Source organism: Oryzias latipes, chromosome 8 (genome assembly GCF_002234675.1).
Source record: "Oryzias latipes chromosome 8, ASM223467v1".
Classification (NCBI taxonomy): Eukaryota; Metazoa; Chordata; class Actinopteri; order Beloniformes; family Adrianichthyidae; genus Oryzias; species Oryzias latipes.
In genome coordinates, this window is record NC_019866.2 from 12,129,865 (window position 1) to 12,156,066 (window position 26,202).

The window sequence follows — 26,202 nt, forward strand, 5'->3', positions numbered from 1 at the left end:
GTAGAAGCAAATATTTTAAGAAATCGCCGGAACTACAGCCTTTACAAAACCTTACAACCTTTCAAAATAAAATAACCAATAAGTCCCGAACTCGATGTTTTCGACAACGTCAATTTACTTTGAAAAAGTCGAACCGGAAGTTAGTTTTTCCTGCTGTAGAATACACGGCGGTCCAGCGTGTGTAGTGCCATGGTCGGGAAACAAAAATGTTTGAGTTTTTAACAACCGCGGTGGTTTGAACGAAGTATTTTCGCATCAAGGCCGCTCGTCCTTCGCCTCCTCTCGGACATGGCTGTCGGGTATGGGCTCTAGACTCCAGCGGAGGGCGTGAAGGTGAGAGCGTCCAGCTTGGCCCCGTGCGTTTCTTTTTCTGTTATCTTGTCTAATTTCTGCCGCTGGAACAGGTGTGTTGCAGCTGCCGTGGCGTTACCCCCACGTAGTAGCGTTTTGCATCCATATGAAAACAGTTTAGCGCGCATCACCTAAACGAAGCACGTGTCTCTTTCGGCTCCAAAGCGCAACAAAAATGTGTTAAATGTGGGGAGGAAACTGCATGAAGGGGCCTGTGTAAATAGCCGTGTCCATCCTCTGCCGTCAGGCGGATGCTGGCTGTCAGGCTAAGAGCTGAAGACACGCCTCTGCCGCACGAGCTGCTGCTCCCGAGGCTCGTCCCGCCACAAACACGAGGCTTTTTCAATTCATAGCTAACGACATTACGTAGATTATTAGTTTGTTTATACCATACAGCACTTTGACCATCTTCATTTATTTGAAAAGTAAGGCTTTGAATGATTTGAAATCGTATTTTGTCTTTTCAAAATAAAACATCCTAGCTTTGTTTTGCATGATGGACTGTTGGCTGCAATTGATACACATAATCCGAGATAAGATATTGGTCGATACAGCCTCCTTTCAGGCTTTAAAGTGTCCTGTTAGCATTTTTTCTTTTATAATTTTTATATGAAAAAAAACACACTTTTATTGCATGTTTCATGCCCTTTTCGTCAGAAAAGGTTTAGTGAACGTATTGAGAAATAATATCCAGATAAAGCTTTTCAGTTTTATGCCTGAAAGGTTGTTAAAATGGCAAAAACACATCTGCTTTTTCTACTGAGGAGGTTCTATGATGACTTTTGAAAGTTGGGGAGATAACATGACTTTTATTTTGAAGCTTCTTTGTGGCTGTTTTCTTGTCAGCTGCCTCATGGAATCAAGTGCACAGCACACATGAGGGGGGAAAAGGGTAGGATTGCTCTTCCATTCAAATAAAAGCACGATGACTTCATTACTGCAGCCTGGAGGTGTGAAGTTGAGACACTATGGCTGCTTCTCTAGTTGTACTTTGTTGGTATACGTTTCATGATCTTTTTAAGAGCCAACCCCTTTGTGTGAGGCAGTCTGCAATAAGCTGCCAAAGAATTTTGCAAGTACTGTGGGTTAAAATGGAACTTGGGTGAGTTTTGGTGTGTTATGAGCAGTTTGACAAAGCACCTAAAGGTCAGGGAGGAGAGTTGGAGTGTGTAGACACGCTGAGGTGTTGACAGCATGAAGGATGAGGCGAGGAGAAAGCGGGGCCTTTCCTTATCAGCCAGTCAGAACATGAAACTGGCCTGAGTCCCCCTGCAACACACCATAATAACCGCAGCATCTAGCAAAAGCTGTGAATGCGGTTTGGAAAGGTGAGGTGTTTTTGTTAAAAAATTGTCACTCCGGTAGGCCTGCACAATATACCGCAAATTTATCGTTATCGCAATATCCAGCTCTGCAATATGCATATCGCAAAAGACGGCGAATATCGCAATAAATCGCAAACCCAAAATGTGTTAAAACAATCTTCTAGCAGCTTGAAGCATTTAACGAATCAAATAAATCCCTTTATGCTTTGACCAATCAGATGGACGCCTTCCCATTGTTGACCAATCAGATGGAGGCCTATTATGTTAACCCTGGTCCTGAAGAGCCTCAACCCTGCCTGTTTTCCAGCTCTCCTTAACCAGCTTGCTGTTGATTGGCTGACTCAAGTGATTTCACATCCTGATTGACTGAACACACCTGATTTTGGTTATCATTATCAAGCAGTCTAGGGAGAATTGGAAAACAGACAGGGTTGAGGCTCTTGAGGACCAGGGTTAGCCACCCTGACGTTTGTCCCCCATGTCGATGAGGGTCATTTGGAGTATAATTTTTAAACTGTTGCAATGAAATGGGAATGATGTTTGTTTATTTTTGTATTTGTTTATTTACCGCAAATTTATCGTTATCGCAATATTGATCACTAATATCGCATATCGCAAGTTTTCCTCATATCGTGCAGCCCTACACTCAGGTGACAAACTGCTGGAAATGGAAGTGGCAGTTTCAGCATTTGCAGTTTTGCTAGTTTGCAGATTTCTGGTGTTTTAGTTGAAGCAGGAGTTCGTTTTAACAACTAAAACTTTAAGGATTATAATCAACAAAAGTTTAACATGCTGGCTTAGTTGTTTAAAATGACAAGCAAACCAAACAAGCCAATGAAGAGCTTTCGTATGATTAGTTCCAATCTAAAAACCTGTGTCTTTTTATAGAACATAGTTTCTGCAGAGCAGCAGTAGTTCATCAGGAAGTCACCTCTGAGCTGTGGGCGGGACTGTTGGCACGGTGTAAGCCTGCCCACACTTCCCATCAGCCCTTTGTTTACACTATCTCCCGCTATTTTACATTCCCTCACACCCTAATAGCGGTGAGCATTATTGAAGCTCTGCAGCCGTACAGTTTTGATCCAGACGCCAGTTCAGACGAGGAAAACAAAGACGCACACGGATCTAGTCGTCTACAGGCGGATGCATCAGAATGGAGCAGAGCAGGGAGCTTGGGATCTGCGAATTGCAGCCTCTACATCTCTGCTACAAGCATTTCCAACATTATTTTGCCTACTCCTGATTCACAACAGCATGAATAAAGAATACTCAGAAATGCAATTTTAATCTTAATTTTTTATATATGTCCTCCATCATGAGAAAAATGCCACAAGAACATGTTAAACACATGGTTTTCATTGGAGTGGGTTATTTACTGGATGCAAAATGCACCTTGCAGCATAATAAATGATCTCAAAACGATCAGATTTAGAGGTTTGTTAACAATTTTAGCAAGAAAAAGTTACACATTCAGACTTTCGTTTTTCATGGAGAGTATTTTTTTAAATAATTCTTTGTCCTATTTTTCAATTGTGAACAAAAAAGTATTTTCCTGCCATTAATTTTGCCCCAAAGTAAAGAGCTCAAATGGAAGCTGAATGAAGGGCAGCAGGGGATGTTTTGTTCAAGGTCATGCCTGGTTTTGGTGCGAGCAGACTTCCTGTGTGAGTCGTGCCAGCAGGAAGTGGGGTGCCTGCTTAATCAAGCTGAGGTAAACATGCCCTCTGAGGAAAAAGGAGGGAACATTCCTGAGATAGAGGGGGCAGTTTGTGCCAAAGAGTTCAGCCAAATACAGAGGATCCCAACTTGTTCAAATGTGCAAGAAAGTTAACATTAAGACTAAGAAGATTTAAAAAAAAGAAAAAAGAGGAGGAAATGAGAAGTTTAAAAAAGTTTTCTTCAAAGTGAAGACATTTTTGAAAATAAGCGGAGAAAGTTTGCATTTGCTGCAACATCAAAAGAAATCAGCTTTCTTCGTGATGTTTTCATCCTGCAGAGCTCTCTGAAGGAGTCAAAGCACTGACGGTGTGACATGAGCTTCTTAGTTCAGCCCTGATGTCAGTGACATCTGTTAACCGCTTGGAATTTCGCACAGATGGAGCGGCGTGTTTGCGTGAAGTTTCCTTAGTGTGTGCACACATGGATATTTGCAGAAGGTGGGTCGTGTTTGGGTACACACAGGTAGAGAGTAAACAGAAGCTGTTACTGTGTCAGTAAGTACGTGCAGGTGCAGAGAAATGCTGGACAAGTACAGGGGAGAGGGAGCTGTGGGCTGCAGCGCTGCAGTAAGGACACTGCAGTAAATGCTAACGCGGCCGGGACAGAGCAGATGAAGTGCAGGTCTCGCACATTTAGGAGTATTTGCTTGACAGGCATTTAGTCTTTTATCCTCTCCTTTTCTCGCCCACCTAATTAACCCTCTCAGATGTTTCCCCCCGTGTCTCACAAATACCCTTCTCCTCTCCAACTTCCACATTCAGAGGATGGGCTCAGTGTCTCTGTGCCTGAGGAGATGTCTCTGGGTCGGCTCCTACGGCGTGCCTCCTCCAAGGCATCTGACCTCCTGACGTTTAACCCCGGTGCGGGCGGCTCCGTGCTGCGCCCAGGTCTAGATGGCGAGATCATCTTCTCCAAAAATAACGTTTGCGTGCACCCCGCAGAGCCGCTGCCTGGCCTTGCCGAGCACCACCCAGGTTTGTTCAGACTGATGCGTGTTCTTTCAGGATCATCAAATGATTCCTCTGACTTCAGTTGGAGCACAGACTGATTTTTGGGGTGAACACGTTGCTGTTTTTTTCTTTCTTTTCAAATTGATATTTCAGAATCCTCTTTATTGTTTATAACACAGTGTGACTTTGGACAGCGAAACCAATAAAATTGTTTCCCAACTTAAAAAAAAATCATTATTCATGCTACACTTGTGAAGTCTTTGTAAAAATTCTGTTTTTTCTTCATTTTTTTTAATCTTGCATGTCAAAAGTTAATCTTGCTCAAAATATGTTATTAAAAGACTGTAAAGGAAAATGTTTTAAATTTGATTACTAAACCAAAATACTTCCTGCAATCAGTCCTACAAACCTTTTTGTGTATTTGCAGCATTTTTAATAATAGGTTTTCCTTTTTTTTTTTTAAGGAAAACAGCAAATATTTATACTTTGAGGAAATTCTACCCTGTCGATAAGAATATAAAAAAATGTATTTTTATCAATTTTTTTTTCTTCTTCTTCTTTTTTTTTGTGGGTTAATCCTGCACATACTTGACATTTTTGTGTAGTAAAAAAAGAGACATTTCTTCCGTTATAATTCACATTTCCAAAGTAATTACATAAATTTGGTTTCCACTGATCACAATAGGGTTAAATCATTGGCTGAAATTATTTTTGAAGTGATGAACAGGGTCTGGAATCTAAGCATTTGTTTTTTATTTTAGTTGCAAAGCTTTGTTTATGTCTTATTTCTATAAAGGTCACAACTCCCCTGTCAGAATTAACTTCTAGTTTACTTACATTGTGTGATTACAGGTTATTTTTTTGGTCTCCTGCAGGTTATCTATGTGTGCACGTGGAAAAGGATGAGAGTTTTGGGACCACTTTGATTCTGACCTGGGTGCCTAATTCCCGCATCCAGAGGCAGGATGAGGAGGCCCTGCGGTACATCACACCAGAGAGCTCTCCTGTACGCAGGAACGCCCGCCGCAGAGGCCGACGGTACTAAGAGACACGTCTGAAACACCTTTGAAGAGGGTCAGGCAGGCGTTAAAACAGATTATACTGAAATGCTCCAACATGTGCTCATATAGGGATGATTAAAGACACTGCAAGGCTGAAGTTATTTCACTTTTGAGTCATTTTCATGTGTGTAGAAACCATACAGAACAATTCAGTTCACTGATGTGAACATTAAAAAACATTGATATTACCAAATGTGATAAGTTCCTTATTTCATCTCTCCTTCCTGTTGAAACAAACTCTCTATTGCAGCCCACGCTCTCGTCCCCCAGCAGCCCAGGAGGAAGATGAGGATGAGGAGAGGAACATTTCCAGCAGCACCTCCTTGAAGAGCCAGAGCCTGGCGGCTGAGGTTGGGGCAGATTCCTCATCACAGCAGCAGCTGCCGTCAGCTGGAGAGGAGCTGGACGAGGGTTCCTGTGAGCTGTCGGACGAAGTGAGTCGAGACAGCACCATGGGGTCGGACTCGGACACCTTCTCCTCCCCCTTCTGCCTGTCGCCAGTCAGTGAGGCCTTGTGTGAGAGCAGCGGTTCTGTCTTCCTGGACAACGAGAGCAGGTCAGTAAGTGTTGACTTCTATTATGAACCATTCTGTGGAATTTCCCTTCTGCATTGACGATTTATAATGCAAAGTATGAAACTCAGTAGAAAAGTACAAAAGTGGGCTGTTTGAACTGCAGCACGCTGGTGCACCAGCAGCTTTTAGTTTGGGCTTGCACATCTACTAAATACAGTTCATTCATTTCTGTGAAAACAACAACAAACATTTCAATTAGGAACAGTCACTATGTTTCTTTAGTTTAAGCTTACATACTGGTAATTCTTGTTCTCTGCTGCTCCTCAGATGTCCGCATTGCTTCTTAACTGTGATGGTGTGCAGTTATAGAGAATGACATGTGTGAAAAAAACTCTAAATCTATTCTGGGTCTTTCGTTGGCTTTGAAAAATTAAGATCACTGAAATAAATGTAATATTTTGTTATGATGTATTTATGATGGGAGTACGATACCATTAGGCTAATCATTGCTGTAGGTGCTATTAATAATGGTATAATTACTTCATATAAAGTGTAATTCTAAGAAATGAATATATTTTTTGTTTCTTCTTTCTAAAATCACCTCATTAAAAGCCAGCAGCCACTGTCTTGCTACTCTCTCTAATTTTTTTAAATTAATTAAATCATTTATCTTTATGTTTGTCATATACTATAATGTAATGTTTTTCTAGATATTTTTTTTTCTTTCAAAATTCGTTTTTTTTTTTAACTTTTCTCTCTTTTTTGGGTTTGGATGTTGCTGTTTGGATTTTTCATAGTTGTCTAATGATAGATCTCCAGCACAAAAATAAACATATGAAAGTCCCTTTATATCATTGGAATAGTCTTTCACACACAAATACAATATGATTACGCTATAGTTTGTACACACTAAGATTTTAAAGTCTATTTTTTTATTCCATTCTTTTAGAGCCTAGACTAGTGTCTTAAATGATGTTAGTCATTTTTTCATCACATTGGTTGGTGCTTTTAGCATGCAGTAAAATAAACCTCTGATTTGAAACCAAATAAAAAAAGCCTTTTTTTTTTTTTTTACAAAGAAAACTATTGTAAAATGAGAGGTTTCCTGTATATCTTGTGTCGACCTTCTCTGTCCTACAGGTTCAACAGGCTTACAGACTTCTTTGATCTGTGCAACAGTGGGGTTTTAAACGACATTAAACTTCAACTGACAAAAGGATTGAATAACAGGCATTCAAAACAAATTGAAGTTTTACTGTATGTGGCGCTATGTTCTCTTTAAAAACAATTTATTTTAGATCAGCTGAAGACTGGAATCAAAGACATAACAAGGTAAGTACACACAGAATCACTTTTAGGATAATTGTCACTAGTTCCCTTCAAACATGCACATTTACAAACGGATGGCGGCGCTGCTAACATACAAGGTGACGACCTGTCTCCACTTGGACCAGCGCGGGGTTCAGTGTCTTGTCCAAGGTCACTTTGACTCACGGGCGGGCAAGATGTAAGGTGAACCTGTGACCTTCCAATCAGAGGTCAACAGCTCTGCTCTGCACCACAGCTTCTGCAATTTACACTTAACCAATGTAAAGAGAACAAACAAAAAAAGACAGAATGCTTATCAGTGCTGTCCAGCACAGAAAAACATGTTAGAAACAAAATCCAAAAATCAAGTTTCTGAATAAACTCAGTATGTAATAAACAGATGCTGAAACTCTCACAAACTAGTACCGTATTTTCCGGACTATAAGTCAGTTTTTTTCATAGTTTGGCAAGGGGTGCGACTTATACTCCGCAGCGACTTATATTAGAAATAAATTGAAATAAATACATTGTTAACCCTCCTGTTATGTTCATTTGTGAGGAACAGAGATGATGTTCCTGGGTCGATTTGATGTATGAGGTATGTTAAGTGTTAAGAGTATGTTAAGTGTTAAGAGGATGTTAAGTGACTCAGAGAATCAGCAAACCTTTTTTTACAATAAGATCTTGAAGGCTAAAAACATAATATTCTATTTTCCAATGATTTCATAGATTCAGAAATGCAATAAAAATGACAACTGTTTCTACAAATACAGGATGAAAACAGAGTATTAGTTGGCCAATGATGCTTCATGAAAAGAAAAAAAAAATAGGTTTGAGAAAGAATTACTGTGAATGATTGTGTCATATAAGGTTGTGAAAGTTATTTGTTCTTGGTCCCAGATTTTGTCAAATAAATTTCCCGTCAAAATGGGACTTATAGTCCAGTGCGACTTATCTGTGTTTTGTTCCACCTTTTAATGCATTTTTGGGCTGGTGCCCAATATGCTCCGGAGCAAATTATAGTCCGGAAAATACGGTATTTCATTTCAGATCCAAATTTAAACTTTGGAATATTTCAAACGTATTTATGTAGACATAAATAAATAATCTGGTCTATTGTACACGTTGAATAGATATTCTAATACTAAAACTATCATGCCACCATGGTACTAATGTATACTGTAATAAAAGAGTAGATTTTTAATTCTAATAGAAAAATAAATGATTAGAAAATAAATAAACTTCTAAACCTTCAGTGACCTTAGTCTGTCAGAACTCTGATGCATAACTATTGGAAAAATAAGCCAATTGTTTAAAAAAAAAAAAAAGGCAGATTGAGTTGCTCTGAACTACCAGAAGGTGGAGCTATGAAGAAAAGAATTGAGGGCATGTGTGTTTACAGTGTGAGGCCGCGTGAGGGCTCACTGCTCTGCAGCTGAAGCTCTGCAGGGAGTGAAAGCAGGTACATGGCTTCAGCAGGGGGGGCATGGAAAATGTGTTCATTTAATTAAAGCAGCTTTGGTGTTTTTCTTTTTTTTTTTTTTTTTTTTTTAATGAATTTCACGGTTTCCAAAATAAGGTCCCAAATCCCTCCAACCTGAAAACCTCTGTGTTTCCACAGGCTGCTCTCTGATCGAGTCACAGCAGTTGTGTTTGCTGTTTGGACCTCGGAGCTATTAAATTTTATGGTTCCCTTCGCGGTTGTTTCCTCACGCAGCTATTTGGTCTGACATGCTGCCCAAAATGTGTGAGCATGTGTAAGCGTGCGGCAAAGAGGGGAAGTTTTTCAGCAGTTTGGGCCTCTCTGCAGAGCCCAGCTTGCTGGAAATGAAGGTAGTTTGGCAAAGGCCTCCCAGCTTCTAACCTTTACCTTTCTCTTCATTGGCGTGTGTTTCACCAGCTCTCTGGCACCCATATTCCTCCTCCTTTTTTTTGCTCCATTTTCTCTTCTTTTGGACTCTTCTGTCTCCCATCTTTGTCAGTTTCTTCCTCTTATGGCACTACTCGGATATCTTTCTCCCCCTCCCTCTTTCCTCTTCCCTTCCTAAAGTCTGTGTGAAGCCCTTTGATTCCCAGTGCTCCCAGGGTTGTTGTGTTGGGCTGAATGTCAGCTCTCCGGATTAGAGGACTGAGCAGAGCGGAGCGGCAGCCAAAACCCTGGAACCCACTCAATCTCTCTTTCTCTCTTGCTTGCTTTAATTGACACTGTTAAGGGGCCAGGAACTGGAAACATGTCACTTGGAATCATTCAAAGAGAAAGAACCGTGTATGGGAGAGTGAGACCGGATGAAAAAGGGGGAAGAGAGAGGAGATGGTGGGAGAGAGCAAAAAGTTCAAAAAAAGATCCTCAACAATCTTTAAAAAAGTTTCTTTAAAGTTTAACTGTAGTTTATGGAGCTGTCTCAAGTACATAATGACTTTTTAAAGACCCACTCTAATGAAAATCATGTTTTTGGTGTTTTTAACATGTTCTTGTAGCCTTTTTCTCATGATCTAGGACAGTGTTTTTCAACCAATGTGCCGTGTGAGATGGTCAGGTGTGCCGTGGGAAATTGCCCTCATTAACTGATCTAAAAAGATTTTCCATCTCCAGGATATCAGCTCTTTGTTTTTCCAAACAGGCCCTGATAAAACACTGAGTACTTAGGAATATGAAAGATCATAAAATACTTTTTTCTTTGTGTTTATTTGATTTTATTAAAGATGTTTTGATAAGAATGACAGTACCGGGATTTAGCCGTAGCTACAGCTCTTTTCTGAAAAGTCCCGCCCCTTTAACTGTCCAATCATTCTTGGAGGCTTAATCACACGTCATCAGTCTGACCAATCAGAAGTGGTTAAAGTCTTCACTTCCTTGTTTTTTGTTCTGCTCATAAAGTCTCTCAGTTCCAACAAAAATACGAGCTAAAGCTCGTCTTTAGCGGTGTAGCTTTTCGGTCCGGTATCAAACCAGACAAGTGAACAAATCCATGAAGTTCAGAGACGCGAGTTTGTCTGCGTTCGGTGGCTGTTCGCACTACATCTCCCATGATGCATTGGGTTAAAGTGACAGCGTCTCAGCGCACAATTAGTCCTCATTGTTAAACGTCTTGAAACCACAACGAGATTTTAGTTTAAAACGGCACAGTCAGAATTTGAAGACCACTGGGAACACTTTGAAAACAGATCAAAAGATGATCAGAGGGGGACTTCAAAGTCTAACTGTATTTTTATGGAGCTGTCCTGAGTACATAATATTGACCTTTTAATTATAGGTCGCATCAAGAACAGATTTTTGAAGCAGAAAAGGTTGTTTGTTTGTTTTTTGAGATTAAGGGACATATTTTTATCCAAGCCCTTTTTATATCTGTTTCACCAAAATGTTATAAAGTTTAATTTCTATAAACTAAATGTTTTGCGCCTTTATTGATGGTCTCCAGCTGAAACAACTATATCGTCAGAGTTTTTGTCTGATTTTTTTTCTTTTTCTCTTGCATCAAGGACCGCGTCTCAGCTTTTACCTACATTTCTCATCCCGCTTCTCTACACTGAGCCTTTCCTTAACTCCTATTTCTCTGTAGAGATTAGCTGGAATACTCGGAGGTCCCAGGAGGCCAGAAGGTCTTGGTCCTGGTTCTCAGGGTGACCTGGCAGCACTTTCCTCTGGGGTAAAGTGTTACGGAGGGCCTCAGGGCTGTTTGATCTCACCCCGGTCTGGTGGGACGTGCCAGCCACTGTGACCTGACTCAGTCACAACAGCTTGTTTACGGTTGTTCAGTTTAAGCTGTGTGTCTGCGGCCTAATAAATGGAGAACAAAAAAATCAAGCTGTTGATGGATATTTGTTTGACATTTTGAACATTTGCTTTAAGTATTTTAATTGAGTAGAAGACAAACACCCCCAGCTTGAAATCGACAGTTCTCCCTCCAGGTCTGAGTGTCCGCCTTTCTTTCATTCTTCCAGTTTGATTTGGGGCAGAAGATTAGAAACAGGAGCAGTAATTTGTCAAGTGTCATGTGGAGGCTGTAAAGCTGCTATTTATCAGCCTTGTTATGTTCACATTTGTTAACTAGAACACAATCATCATCGTAAATCAACAGAAAAGAGGAAGAAAAATTAGATTTAGGATGTTTTTCCTTACATTTAAATTTGAGTAAAAACACACACGTGTTTAAGTGTGTTTTAAGGAGCAGAAAAACTTTATTTAAACGTCTGTCTCAAATGTCTCTTGAGTTAAATGCTTTGGGACTTCTCAGCTTTAGTGTTTCTGGGGACGTGTTTGAGATTGCATTATGGTCATTAGATATGGTCCATTCGCTTGTGTGCATGTCTGTGTGCGCGCATGTGTGTGGAAAAAGGGAGAAAAAAAATCCTGAGCATGCTATGATTGAGAGATTTCCACTGAACAGTTGGTGTTTTTGCTGTGGTGCACTTATATCTGCTTTTGAATTGTGTGTCTGTTTTTTCTGTGTTGTCGCAAATACTTCCTTCTACTTCTTTAATTCAATTCAAAAGTCTTAGTTTTGTTGAAATAATATCAACTTTTTTTTAAGGTTTTGGAAAACATTTCTGTTCACTAATTTATTTATGTGTGTCTCTGCTTTGTGTTTAGTTCTGAAGGACAAAAAACGTTAAGCCGCTGCTTTACAAACCATAATTCGTGTAACATCATACAAATATAAAATATAAATATATATATAAAATATAAAAATTTCTACAAATTTGCTAAACACTGAAAATGCTTTACAGGCTCAATATGAGGATTTAAAAAGTAATCTATATCAGTTTGCAGTGCAGCTAATGTTTGTGTAGTAAAAGCTACAACATATATCTATTCTGCTTCACTCCTTACATTTTATGCATTTTTGTGTTTGAGGAAGTCAGTGTTCGGTGGCTAAAGACACACAAAACAGTCCTCAGATACAAAGACTCCTCTGAAACAGCATGAAACATACTAGCTGCAGAGATTATGATCACATTTAATGTTAGGATTCACTTTGGCTCAAAGAAGAATGAAGAGAAGCTTAAGACTTTTTGCACTGTATCTACTCTGCATGTGTGCAAGTGTTTTTGTGTGTCTCTTGCTGCAGCAGAGCAACGCTTAGCTCAAGTTTCATTGCTGGGAACAGCATACTTGCCATGGGGGAATGACAGGGAAATTGGATGGCGGACAGTGTGATTTGTGTGTGTACAGATTTTCTTTTGCATGTGTGTGTCCCAAGAAGCCTCCAAGCAATCCTGCTATTCTCAGCCGCTTGACGGAACCGTACTGAGACATAAGACACCAGGGCAGAATTGAGCTTTGGATTTGTCTGCAGTTATTGCTGGGCTGAGCACCACCAGCTATTAATTATTCACGCTCCACATTAAGGAACAATGGTCTGAATTGGAAGCATGAAAAATTAAATTTTTCCACAGTGGGGAATAAACAATTTTTGAAGTCTCTGTGTTTTGATGTCGCAGATAATGTGAAATTGTCTCTTTAGCATCAATAATACATTAATAGAATTTTTTTTCTTGGTACAGAGAGCTATGTGAGGAATCCATGAACCACTCAGCCAGCTCTGCATCAAGTCTGGACAGCCACGCCCCCTCTGAGAGCTGCAGCCAGTTGCAGGGCATGCGGTGGGAAGAGCAGCAGAAGCTGCTGGCTCTGGAGCAGTTGTGTGGGGTTTTTAGAGTGGACCTGGGTCACATGAGGTCACTGAGACTCTTCTTCAGGTCAGCTGGGTTCAATCACAGCCCTTCCACCCTGACAGTTTTCATTCTAGAATAAAATTCTCATTGCTGATTGTTGCATCACAGCGACGAGGCATGCACTAGTGGCCAACTAGTTATAGCTAGCAGAGAAAGCCAGTATAAGATCCTCCACTTTCATCATGCGGGTTTGGACAAGCTGGTCGAAGTCTTCCACCAGTGGAAATGCTGCAGAGAGACTCAGCCTAAGGACCAGGTTAGGTTGCAGCCTCAGTCTTTACTGTGACTTCATTTCTATTCAAGTGTCAGCTCACTGCCAGCACCCGTGTTTCCAACTCCTATCTCCAGGTTTCAGATGAGCGGTCCTGCATGCAGTTTTCCATTCAGAGGCCCACCCTGCCATCAGCCGAGACCCACCCGGAGGAGAAGCTTTATCGACGCTTGGACGTGACCTCCTGGCTGCACCACCTCAACCAAGATGGACAGGTGGAGGAGGAATACAAGCTACGCAAGGCATGTATCAAGCCCCCACGCTCCATCCGCAAATGTAAAGCCAACCCCTAACTACTAAAAGCTGCAGTTCCTTAAAGACCACTGGAGGCAAATGTCAATTAAAGCAATTTCCTATTGACTTAGATGTAATAAAGTCCAACCTTGAATCAAAAATGAACGTACAGCCTTTTTACTCAGTTGTTGCTTTGTTGTTGTGTGCTTGTGTGCTTTTGTGTGTCAGGTTTGATTTGACTTTTCCCGCTATATCCCCTATTCCCATGTTAGAGTTGAGGTGGGTGGAGCAAACTCGGGTCATTGTCCTCGTTACATTGTAGGCTTCATTACTGCCGGTCAGAACTCGGTGGATAACGTTTGATGTATTTATGTCAATGACCTGCATGACTGCATGTTTTAACAATCCAGAGGAAGACATTAGGAAGAATAAATGATTAACGTTCATAAACATTCAGTCCTTTGTACGGTCACATGTTCTTGCATGTCAATCACATTCTCTGAAAGTTATTCTCAAAGTCGGCTCCTCACTGTTTATCTCTCGGTTTTAATCAGCACCCATCTTTGTCAAAAATGTAAAGGTTGGTCTTCCCCAGTTTGTCACTGTGACTCATCTGAGTTCTCCAGAGTTGACTCAGTTTATGGTTTCTTGTCTTATTGAAATGACTCTGGCAGTTGGACGTGTTCTCAGTTAACACAAGAATGCAGAGACGGAAGACTTTTTTTTCCTCCGAAAGTGCTTATTAAAGTGTTCTAGGTTTTTTTTTCTTATGCAACAATTAGAAAAAAACAGGCAAACCCTTCATGTGCTGTAGTTTAGAGATTGAGAGAGCGCATACATACACAGCTGTCTTGTTTGCAGACAGAAGTTCTCACATCTATCAGATGCGCCTCATGCCCCCCGTTTTGCCCTCTAAATGTCAGAAAAGGCTCCCTTTGTGCTTTATCATGTTTGTTCACCTCCCTCTCCTCACCAGGCCATCTTTTTCGGCGGCATCGACCCATCAATCCGTGGCGAGGTGTGGCCCTTCCTGCTGCACTACTACAGCTACGATTCCACCTCTCAGGAAAGGGAAGCCTGGAGGTTGCAGAAACGCACTGAATATTACGACATCCAGCAGAGGAGGTGGGCTAGGGGGGGATTTCTTATTTTATTTCCTTTTTTTTTCATGCAGTAAAAATCCCTTTGCTTTGAAAGTGAGTGACACAGGGGTGTGCTCAGCTCGGTCCAACAGCAGCTAATCTGTCACGTGGCCGCAGCGATGGCTGCCAAATGCTCAGTCAGTCAAACATTAAACCATAGGCGAGTGTGTTGTGGCTTCTCATAGCAGCCGCCGAGGAATCAATAGGCACAATCAGGGAAGTGTTAAGGGGAGGAGCTGGGTGTGATATAAAAGGTCTCTGGAGAAAAAACATGTCACCACTTATCAGATCATATCGTCTTCTCCGAGAGAGAAAAAAATCCAGCTCTGGTATGTGCAGGCAAGCACATAAGTAGATCCTTGAATTTCCATTTGATTCCGCCCTGTCATCAAACTGTTAACTGTGCTCTGCAGCTCTGTCTGTAATGAATCTAATAATTGGACAGGTTTCATCCATCTGGCCTATTAACACTTTGAGGACAGCAGGTCTTATTAGAGTACAGCAATTAGAGTCCTTGTTCTGACTCTGATGTGTATTCCTTTAAAGACCCTTCAACTACAGCAGCCTGCAGGGCCACTAGTTGATCATTAGGAGAAAGGAAACATTTCGCTGCTTTTGCTCCTTGCCCCCTAACCTCGTGTCCTTCACTTTGATTAGATAACTGGGCAGCCACAAATAAAAGCCAGACCCTAATACTAATTGAAATATCCATGAAAGTGAAATGAAATGCTCAGACAGATGGTATAGAAATGAACCTTTGTGTTTCTGAGTAACTTATTCAAATGATCTATTTTCCATTTACATTTGATGAAGAGAGATTTGCCTTACAAATATCCCATTTATTTTGACCCAAAACTGTTTAAAAAAAAGTTATATAGTAAAGTGGCATTCTAAAATTAGATCACTTTATTTAAATAAAAAATACAATAATATTCTTTTGGAAAAAAAGCAAGTAAATCAGTAAAAGGAAAAATTACCTACTGCCTTCTTTATAGATGAAATATGTAACTCCTCCTTTATAATTCTTTCAGCTTCAGAGGTTTACTGTGTCGCATAAGAAACCTCTGTTGCATCAAAACCAGATTAAGATCAACATTTGGTTTCTTCATCCCAAACTATTTGTGAATAGATTGATGTGACTTTATCCGCCGAAAGGACAGTTTCAGGTTCATCTTTCAGACTGTTTGTCTTTTTTTATTAGATCAGTGTCAGAAAGCTTCTCAACTCCAAAGCCCCACATTTTTGGACTCCACTGTTGCTGTGAGGTTTTTCATTGTTGTCAATCCACACCTTCTTAAATTTGTTTTTAGGTTAAAACAAGTCCAGTTTATATTTGCTTTACCTTGAGTTTTCCTTTCTAGTCCCACTTCAATCATATTTTGATCCATTTAAAAGCATGCTGGGGTCCTTTAATTATGATGCAGGTTTTAGCATTAATTAAAAAAAACACCTCATCTTTTCTAGGACATAGTTTCTGCAGAACGGCAGTAGTTCACTAGAAACTCGCCCCTCCTTCCTTTCCCTCTTGCTAAGTGCTTTCACTGCTGCTAGCTTACAGCCCATCACAGTCCCAGCCTTCCACCAGTGCAACAAAAATGTCGAGCAACATCTGAGCTGTCCAGCCAAACAGTTCTAAGCCAGATTCCAGCTCAGACGAGGAAAACAAAGACGTTCATGGATCTAGTCGTCTGCAAGTGAGCGCATCAGAATGGAGCGGAGCAGGGAGATTGTGGCCCCGCCCATCCTATTTTTCATGTGACAAAGATGTTCTTTTTCACATGGCATTTTTTCATCTGCTTATAATTTACAATGATTTGAATAAAAAAAAACTCATAAATGCAATTTAGAGCTATATTGTTTTTAAATATTTGTCTGTTATCATCAGGAAAATTCCAAAATAACAAAACAAATGGGTCTTTTATTGGATTTTATACAGCTTACAGTTGTGCCACCTTTGAATGATTTTACTGGTATTTTTCTTTAAATCTTTTTAAAATATTATTTTAAGGAATCTTTTGCTATTTACACATACTAGAAACTATCTTGCAACAAAATGGATAAGATTGGGGTTTGAGCCGTTGTGATTTAAACCTCCTTTGCATTCTTTGCTATTTTTGTGTATTTTCATGTTTGCACTGTTGAGTTATCGAAGGAGAAGCATTGACTTCTGCCACTATTTATAGGTAATGGTGTGTATTTAAACTCTAGTTTAGCTTTGCCATAAAAATCCAAAGAGCTAAAAACATTTTCTCAACTCTGTTGGGATAAAGAAGTGTAGAAAGGTGGCCAGGGAGAGTTCAGAGACACAAACAGTACAGAAACTAAACAGTTGCATGGCGTTGCATCAGGTGTGTGTGCATTATTCCTAGTGGGGGCTCATGGAAAACAAACAATGTTAATTAAATCCCCTCTGCTTGTTAGGACTTGAATACATTAGTGCCACACACAGACTACATAGTTAATGTAGGCCTTATCATCTAGAGGGACTGATGGGGGCTTTACGTTTGTGGTGTTATTCTCAGAGGAGCACTTGAGGCCACAGTTTGCCCACCCCCACATTTTTGGTGCATTTGTGGCTAATTGTTGGGACTTTATAGCAAAGAGACGTTTACCATACATATCTACTGTGGTTGCTGGATAGAAATAACTAGTGGGATTTCATTTTTGTTTAACTTGACTTTTAAAAAAGAGCTTTTGTCTTCTTTTTGATAATAATTCTGCCTTTTTTCATTCCACAGACTGTCCATGAGCCCTGAAGAGCACAGTGAGTTCTGGAGAAAGGTCCAGTTCACCGTGGATAAAGATGTGGTCAGAACAGACCGGAGCAACCAGTTCTTTAGAGGAGAGAATAACCAGAATGTGGAGATCATGAGGTCTGACGAGATCCTTTTTTCTTCTTTGTCTAATCCAATCTCTTTCCCTTCCAGCATCTCTCCGGCCCTCCTTATCACTCTCCCTGCTCAGCTGAATGTATGCTCGTACCTACGGTATTCATTTCATATTCTGGACCCTGGGGGAGCTGCAAATGAGTTTCATGCTTTATTGACTCTGACTAAGCCGTTTGAGCACTTTCTGGCGCATACTCGGAGCTAATGGCTTTCTAAACGAGGTGCAAGAGGATTTAAATAGCATATTAGTTTAGCGACTCTGATGGAGGCTCCAGGTATTTGTCTTGAAAATTATGCCTTGCATTATATTTGAGGTGTGGTGATACCAGAGCTGCAAATGTCCACTTATCTCAGGCCTTCCAACACTTATCGCTCTTCTGAGTCACGTCCTCTGAGGAATGTGTATCTGAGCAGCATTTTTACACGCCAGTCTCCAAACTTCTTCACTGTTAAAGTTGCACCATGAAAATAATAAGTCCTTTTCTGTTAGGTCTAATGCATAAAGGCAGCCACGGAAGTTTTTCATCAAAGTGTTCTGCAAAAAAAAGAGAAGAAAAGAAGGGAAAAACTGATTAATTAGCTCCCTGGTTACCGGAGGAGTTGGCATAGCAACTGTAAAAGCAGATTGCTTTGTTTTTCTGGGCATCACCAGTGATGCTGAAATAGATGTTGGCTGTCTCCGAGTGTTTGGGTGGGACCCCACTTTTCAAGAGTCTTGGCTGAAACAAACAGGAACTCCACTAAAGATTCCCAAAAGAACTTAAATATTTATGGTTTCTTTTTTATTTAACAACATCTGAAATTATTTTTTTAAGATGTAGCCGCCGTACTAAGATGCCCGTGATTGTTTTTGCCCCAGGCGAATTCTGCTCAACTATGCAGTGTTTAATCCTGACATGGGTTACTGCCAGGGCATGTCTGACCTGGTGGCCCCCCTCCTCACGGAGATCCAGGATGAAAGTGACACCTTCTGGTGTTTTGTCGGCCTCATGGAGAACACCATCTTCATTAGCTCGCCAAGGGACGAGGACATGGAGCGGCAGCTGGTAGGAGGATTTACTCAGAAATCCTTACTTTATTTGAAAATACAACAACTTGCTTCTGATTTCTCAAGAATTGCAACTGTTGAAGCTTTTTCACCACTCCTGCAAAGTGAAGAAATCCATGACCTGGCAGTAACACGGAGTTTGTGCTTATCCTATTATGAAACTGTCTCCTTAGTACTTTTGCTTCAATTTTGAAAGATTTTTATCCGTGTTTACAGCTTCTGGGAAAAAGTTTACCTAATTAAGGTTAAAACAAATGATCTTTTTAATTTGTTGCCTCTCAACTTCTTAAACTTCTTGTAGTCTACGTTGTTGTCTGGTGCAGATAGAAAAACATTGTGTACATCTCTTCTCTGAGGCATTAACTCAATAAAATGGTCTTTGGAAAACATCAGCAGCACATTTTCAGACCTGAACATGTAGCAAAATTTTAGAAAGAAAAACAAAAACGCCAGTAATACCAGAAAGAACTGAAGGAGAACCACCTTTGATCCACAGATGTACCTGCGCGAGCTGCTGCGCCTCATGCTTCCACGTTTTCACCAGCACCTCACGAGGCTCGGCGAGGACGGCCTCCAGCTGCTCTTCTGCCATCGCTGGATCCTGCTCTGCTTTAAACGCGAGTTTCCCGACACGGAGGCCTTACGCATGTGGGAGGCCTGCTGGGCACATTACCAGGTCAGGCCAAAGTCCCAGCTGCTGCGCCGCACAGTCACACATGTGAAAACCAGCCTTGCATGCAATGTGTTGATGTGCAATGCTGTTCGGTATTCAGTTTTTTAAGTGAAGTCATAAGAGCCCAGATTTAAAAACATTTCTTTTTGGGACCCGCTCACATCTGTAATCCTGTTATAAATGTAAATGAAGCACAACTATATAAATAACCCTGAACTGGATTGAAATGGCTGTAGAATCGGCCCTTAGTCTTGAAGGGATTACATCCCCTACATTAGTGCTGATTTAACTCAAACCCACATTTTTCACATTCCAGCAGTTTGTTAGCTGCTATAAAATTAACTGCATATTAAATTATTCAGGGCTCGCCTTACACAAAAACTTGTTTTACTCTACAGTAGCCAAAGTCTTTATCGGGCTCCAGTAAAACCTGTTATGCTCTCTGAGGACAGTCCGCTCGTCTGAGAGGGAGACTCAAGTATCATTGTCTTTGTTTGGGCCATCTGCTCCGACTCTGATGTGAGTTTAGATCTTCATCTACAGGTGCTGATCGAGCAGATGTTGTATGTTAAACCTGGCTTTAAACTAGATGAGCTTTAACCCAGAATTTCTGATTGGTATCAGATTTTTCTGGGAAGAAAAGAGATCATGCAATAAAATGTTGCGGCAGCTTGTTTTACAACGCTGATCCAAATTTCTGAGATGAAACCAGTTTCAATGCCTCCATATGTGGGCGGTGCATGAAAACAGTTACATTTTACTGCACTTAAAATGCAATATCAATAAAGTGTTTTGAGTTTTCAGAAGCCCTCAATTTAAGTTAATGTTTAAGCTTCGAGTTTATCCTTCCTCCCCTCTGTTGGCACATTGTTTTCTTGGGCAGTGGCGCGGCTAACTGCAGGGAAATGCAAACATGTAGTTCTTGAAATTTGCTGATCTTCCCGCATTCGTCTCTTACCCTCCAGCCCTCTCCTTTCTTCTTTGCAGACGGATTACTTCCACTTGTTCCTGTGCGTGGCCATCATTGTTCTCTATGGGGAGGATGTGACGGAGCAGCAGCTCGCCACCGACCAAATGCTGCTCCATTTCAGCAACCTCTCTATGCACATGAATGGAGAACTGGTGCTGCGGAAGGTGATTGTCCCTTCTTGTAACACTTCCCCTGTGCTGCTTAAATAATTCCTGTAGAGGCCATGAGGGTTTATAGTCCCTGTTTTTTTGTCTCTTTTTGGTGCTTCTTCAGCCCCAGAAATTGGGGTTTTGTAACATGCAGCTGTTGTGGTTTATCGTTGAAACTTCAGCATCACCTAGTTTTCATGTACAGCTACGTTCACATCGCCCTCGGCAACGCGCGTTTCCTATGAAAAGTCTATGAAAGCGCACATTTCGGGCATCTGCGTTTAAAACTCGTAGCTACGCAAGTTCCTATGTCCATTTTCAGGCTCTTCAGACTAAATGTGCGGCCATTGAGGGTGCCAGGTCGAACTTCGACCAATCAGGGACCTAGATTTGGTGGCGGCGCATGGATGGCGTCCCCTTTAATTCACAAAGAGTCTGTGTTTGTTTCTGTTTAAACATTTAGCACAGAGGAGAAATTAATAGTTACTGTTTCTGCCCAACCGGAATTCCATGACACGCAAGTCTTTCATATATTGGAATGAAGAAAGTCCGGAGCCCCACGCCTTTTATGTAGATGGCAGACATGCGTTAGTAAATGGTAGAAGAAGAAGAAATCCCTCCTCGCCTGTCCAGTGTGAACACCGTGGCCTGAATGCGCGTTCTTGAGCGAGCCTTCCATGCCTGGTGTGTCTTTAGCTTTAAGGTTAACATTGCTGACAAAAACAGTCCTTCGTAATCATTTTATCAGGAGACACGTTTATTGATTGATTTAACGGTCTGGTGTGCTGTGTTTGCGTTCACTTTCACCCTGTTCTTCCAGGCCCGGAGCCTTCTCTACCAGTTCCGCCTCCTTCCCAGGATCCCATGCAGCTTGCATGACCTTTGTAAACTGTGTGGCCCGGGTATGTGGGACAGCCGCTACATCCCCACCGTGGAGTGTTCGGGGGAACACCCGGACTCACAGAGCTGCCCCTATGGAGGCACATCGACCCCACAGCCCTCCTCGCCCTCCCCGTCGTCCTCGCCAAACTCAACCCCTACGCCTCTTCTGGAAGGAAAGAGGGGCTTCAAAAAGAGGGACATTTTCACCTTTCGGAAGCAGTCCTGAGGTGGACGACAGATCCTCCTGCACCTAAATGTTCCTTTGCTTAATCAGGAGTTTTCTGTCTTTTCCTGTGCTGCAATGTTGAACACTGCCTTACCAGAATGTTATTTTCAGCGTTCTGTATCACACGAATCTGGGATGGAGATGGTTTGCTGCCAGACAACAGAGAAGCTGCTTTCCTCACTGAGCAGAACTGACAATCACCAGCGACTGTGTCGGTCTGAGCTTCTTCAAGTTCAGGGCTGCTGCTGCTGGCTTGGCATTCTTCCACGGGCTTTGTGGGCAGGGGGTCACACCGGGGTCTGAGGCAAGTGGGAGGAATTCCTGCAGACTCTGATTCAGGGTCAAAAGACTTGAACTTAACCTTTTGTCTGCTCACAGTGGAATGTTTGTGTGAAAATCCAGTTATTTGTGCACATTTGAAAGTCTGAGCAGGATATTTTGACATGAAATCCAAAATTTTGACTAGAACAGAGAAGAGTTATCCTATTGGTTTGCTGAATCATTTCATCCTAAACCAAGTAAATACTTGCCATTTTGTCACCAAACAAATATTAAGCAATATTATAATCTTGCATGATGAATTCTTTTGACATATAAAGGGCACTGCATATTATTGTTAAGAATACTTCACTGAAAAGCAGAACTATTTGTGCGAGTGTGGCACCTGCTTTTTGATGGGGCTGCAAATATTTCCTCATTGGCCAATAATGCAAAGTCCTTGTAATTTTTATTTCTAAAAAAAAAAAAGAAATCTCTGACGGAGCCTGGAAAAACAGCTCTGATCATGTTTCCATTCCGGATGTGAACCGGTGTCCATTAGAGCCAGAAATCCTTTGTTTTGTTTTTTACTCATCTCTATTTTTTTATTTTGAACTAATACAGAAGAATCAGTTTCTCTAAATCTGTTGCTTTCCCCTCATCACAGGCATCAACTTTTAATCTTTGAGACCCAAAGAGATCCCTGAACATCTGGTGAGCTGGAAGGCTTCATAATTCCTCTTTTATTATACCAGGCATCTTGAGAGGAATCCATGGGAGGAAAATAAAGAAGCAAGACCCCTGTTTAAGTTTTGCCTATATTGTAATGTTGCCTCAGGTGTTACAGTGTGTTTTTCCACTTGGAGTCCCAGTCACATTTCTAACTGCTTCTCTTTGTCTTGAACTTCTGATGACAAGCAGGTGTAGAAACAAAACCAAAAAAACAAGTGAATTATGGAAAAAAATATGCAGTGTGTGTTCATCTCATGGATCCATTTAAACCACATTGTTTACACAAACACAAGTCACACTTTGTTTAAAGGGTTGAGTTGTGATCATGAATGTACAAGTTTCAGTTCAGCTTTGAATGTTCATGTTTTACTGTGCACCACACAGAAGGAACTTACTATAAGCATTAATAAAAACATGATAATAAACCACTGTTTGGCTTTTGTCAACCACATCTTCAATATTTTTACAAAATACTAAATGGCCGTGTATATTTATGTGGTAAATATGTCTACATGTTTTTTTGAAAAGTCATGATTTTACTGTCTGGTTCAATTTTGATAAGGAAGAAAAAAAGTGGCAAATTGTGATTGAAAAACATTTTCCTACACTGACGAAGCTGCAAAATGCAATGCATTTCAGGAGAAGCAACAACAACAAAAAAACTCCTGTAAATGTCAGCAGAGAATGTGGGTTGAAAACAAGACAGACAACATGTCTTAACATTTTCCGCCTGGTCTGGGTTGGTGCTTTCAGCACACCGCTCGCTCTCTCAGTGCACACCGAACAAGCAGAGCTTCGCGAGCAAAGGCCAGAAATGACGCCAGCACTGAAGATAGAGGCAGTGAGACAAAGCTAATGTTTGCAAAATAAAAGAAATGTCCACAGATAAGCCGCAGTCTGTCTGTAAACAGGAGAAACCAATGCAGGATCTTTATTATCAGTGTTCAGTAGATACAGATTTGAACATATTTATGATACTTTTGTGGAATATTTCATCATCTTTTTCAGAAAAATTGTTTTCAAAAACCCATATCAAGAGTTTTTATTAAAAGAATCTCATGTGCTGATGTAAAATGATTCTAAAATACATGAAGGACGCATACTTTTACAATTAACTCATGTTTCATACAAAGACCATAAGAGAACAACTGATTATTTAACTTAATGTTAGAGAACCTGGATGTGTTTAATTTGGTGCTGCTTTCGTTTTCTGAAAATGACTCTAAATATAATTTATTAAATGTAACGAGACAGAAAACAAACGCTGCTTCAAATAAGATTCTAAAAATGTACAAAAAATAATTGATTGCAACAGAAGTTTCAAGCAAAAAAAGTAGATTTCATGGAAAAAAAATTATGCTTCGTTGTTTGAAGATCTTTTTTTCCTTAGAGTTCAAACTCAAACTAGAAGAAGAAAAACTAATGGCTTTTTAATCTTCAAAACTCTCAGTTCCATAGTTGACACTTGAGCTTTGCTCTTTCTTGTCAAATGTTTTTCTTTTGTCTCAGACAGTTTTGTCACCTGTTTTGGAGAATACTTGCCAGGTTTGTTATGTCACAAATTTTATTACAACCCTAAAACACAGCTGCGTCTTCATCAGACCTATTTTCCCCTAAATATATAGGGAAACAAAGTGTCTGAAGTTTCAATGTATGCTTGCAACTTACTGTTAGCTTAGTGCCAGTGATCCTATCTTCTTTTATCTAACACACAACCTGATATTAGCTGCGACAATGAATGTTTTCTTGTTTCCTCAGGCATTACACTCCGAACAGTTCTCATCTTCTGCCTCAAATAGGATTAAAGCTGGACATGGCTTTGATTCAACCAGCCATTTATTCTCTTCAGGTGTTCCCTTCTTGTCCTCTGTGGGAAAATGGGTTTTTTTCTTTAGCAGTTCGTTACAGTTTGTTCACAAACACAGCCTCCTGTTTTGGCTCATTGGTTTCACCACCTAATGTGTAGGAAAAAAACACCTCTTGAAGGAGCTTTATAATCCTTTCAGCTCATAGCTCTCTTGCTCTTGGCTTGTTTCCTGACAATCAGCTTGCTGCTCAGGTCTGCAGCAGGTCTGCAGAAAGATTATTTTGCATATTTTGCAGATTTAAAAAGAAACAAAAGGCCAATTATAGGATGATTCAGTTAACAGATTTGTGTATTTTATTGTTGTTTTCTGTAAACTAGAACATTTAAATGAATAGTTTTCAAGAATTCTGCACTTTTATTCTTCCAAAGACGATAAATTTGCAAAACAGTGTCATCTCAGGAGGAGGTCAATAGCCAAAAAAGCAGCATAAGATTAAATCGAGAACAGATTATTCTTGTATCCTTTGTATTTGCAGATTTTGAGAAGTAGATTATCTGCAAAACAAGAGAAGAATTGTCACAGGTGTTTGCAAGCACCAGCAAGGAGAAAATCCTTGTTCCATCCTGAATCCTGACAATCAAACTGTAGGAACATTTCAGTGGAAGGATTTAAAAAAAAATATACGCTCCTCTTCATTTCCTTCTTTCTTTTCAGCTTCCTTCCTCTGTAAAGATGAAAGAGAAGAGGTGTGAACTTTGCCTCAGAGGTGCATGTGCATTCCAGTTTTCTAACTAGAAATACACCGTCTCTCATGAGAAAGTCTGCAGGGGCAGAAGGTGTTTTTCCCAGAGTTTAACCCCAAACGCTCGAGTTCAGCCTTATCAGGCTGGGCTGTTTGTTGTGGCTGTTTGTCAGAGCATGTGATGGCAGTGATCAACTGTCACTGGCAGCTGTACAGAGTGAGAACCCCCCCCCACCTCAGTGTTTCTTGAAAACTAAAGAAAGTAGTCCAGCACTTTTACGACACAAACCCTGAGGATATTTTCCTTCCCGTTCCTCACGGTCTTAACGGCATTCCTACTGCTCACAGAGATGGAGTTCACAGAGATCACCAGCAGTCCTAATTCACTGTGGTCAAGTGTGCACAGAAGGTGTAATTGCAGTGCCATCCAGAAACCTGCTGCTTCTGATGTGAGAGGCCCGCCTGCCTGCCTGCAATTACGACCCATTAGCCCCTGATTGATAGCTTCTCTCAGGGCTAATGTATTTCTATTACAGAAAACAAGGTAAAGAGAATATCAGAATACATATATAAATGAATAAAATGCCACTTCTCATTACATTTTTTTTGCCTCTTTTGTGTCCATTTTTTCAATCCTCAACAAAAGCCATAATCGCTGCTGGTTGCAGCAGTCTCAAAGATGGAGGCATTTCTCTAACACACTATTGGGTTGGTGCATTTCTTTCTTTTTTTGCATTATCGTGATTGATAAGATCTGTGGTTTAACAGTAAAGTAAGTGAATGGGTGCGCATGAAGTGATATGCCAAGCCTGTTGCGTTTAGGGTGTCACAACCTTTCATTGCTTACCTTCTGTATCAGCAGCACCCACTATCAGTGACTTACGCAAAACACTTGGAGTACGGAGTACTACTCAAATATCCCGGCTCCGTCCCCTTTTGCATATACACTAAAACCCTGCCTGTGTTTTCATCTGCTTCTCAGCCACTCTTCCATCCATCAAACAGTCCCATTGTTGAAATACAACCTGCTCCTCCCCCCTCCTCCTCCTCCGGTCTCCGGTTTCCCTGCAACTGACTGGGTGACAGTGTGGGGCCGTATAGCGACGCCAGCACCCAATGTTGTGTTATTACCCTCTAATTATCAATTACAGGGCTCGGCTTCCACACCTGGAGCAGGCCAGGCTGGGAATGAGCTTAGCCTATTAGGCTGGACCCCCGACTGGGCTGTTTATAGAGGGGGCAGGGCTTCACCCTCTGAAGGTGTTAATGGGCCT

The 26,202-nt window shown here is 40.9% G+C and overlaps 1 protein-coding gene across 1 annotated transcript; it reads left to right on the forward strand.

Moving 5' to 3' along the window:
* The first annotated feature begins 134 nt into the window (after nt 1-134).
* tbc1d16 (TBC1 domain family member 16) lies at nt 135-22,806 on the forward strand. Its single transcript, XM_004071681.4, has 13 exons — nt 135-333; nt 4,157-4,369; nt 5,221-5,383; nt 5,657-5,962; nt 12,735-12,929; nt 13,014-13,161; nt 13,254-13,418; nt 14,387-14,535; nt 17,291-17,425; nt 18,300-18,486; nt 18,985-19,164; nt 20,149-20,295; nt 21,101-22,806. Exons 2-13 carry the CDS (start codon nt 4,189-4,191, stop codon nt 21,386-21,388), a joined length of 2,244 nt encoding a protein of 747 aa, XP_004071729.1. The 5' UTR covers nt 135-333; nt 4,157-4,188; the 3' UTR covers nt 21,389-22,806.
* Nucleotides 22,807-26,202: the final 3,396 nt, after the last annotated feature.

Bases quoted from the DNA above. Each gene is read 5' to 3' on its own strand.
- tbc1d16 (XM_004071681.4), top strand. From the start codon at position 4,189: ATGTCTCTGGGTCGGCTCCTACGGCGTGCCTCCTCCAAGGCATCTGAC. The intron at 5,384-5,656 runs GTACTAAGAGAC...TCTCTATTGCAG, and splicing joins GCCCGCCGCAGAGGCCGACG to CCCACGCTCTCGTCCCCCAG. The intron at 5,963-12,734 runs GTCAGTAAGTGT...TTCTTGGTACAG, and splicing joins TTCCTGGACAACGAGAGCAG to AGAGCTATGTGAGGAATCCA.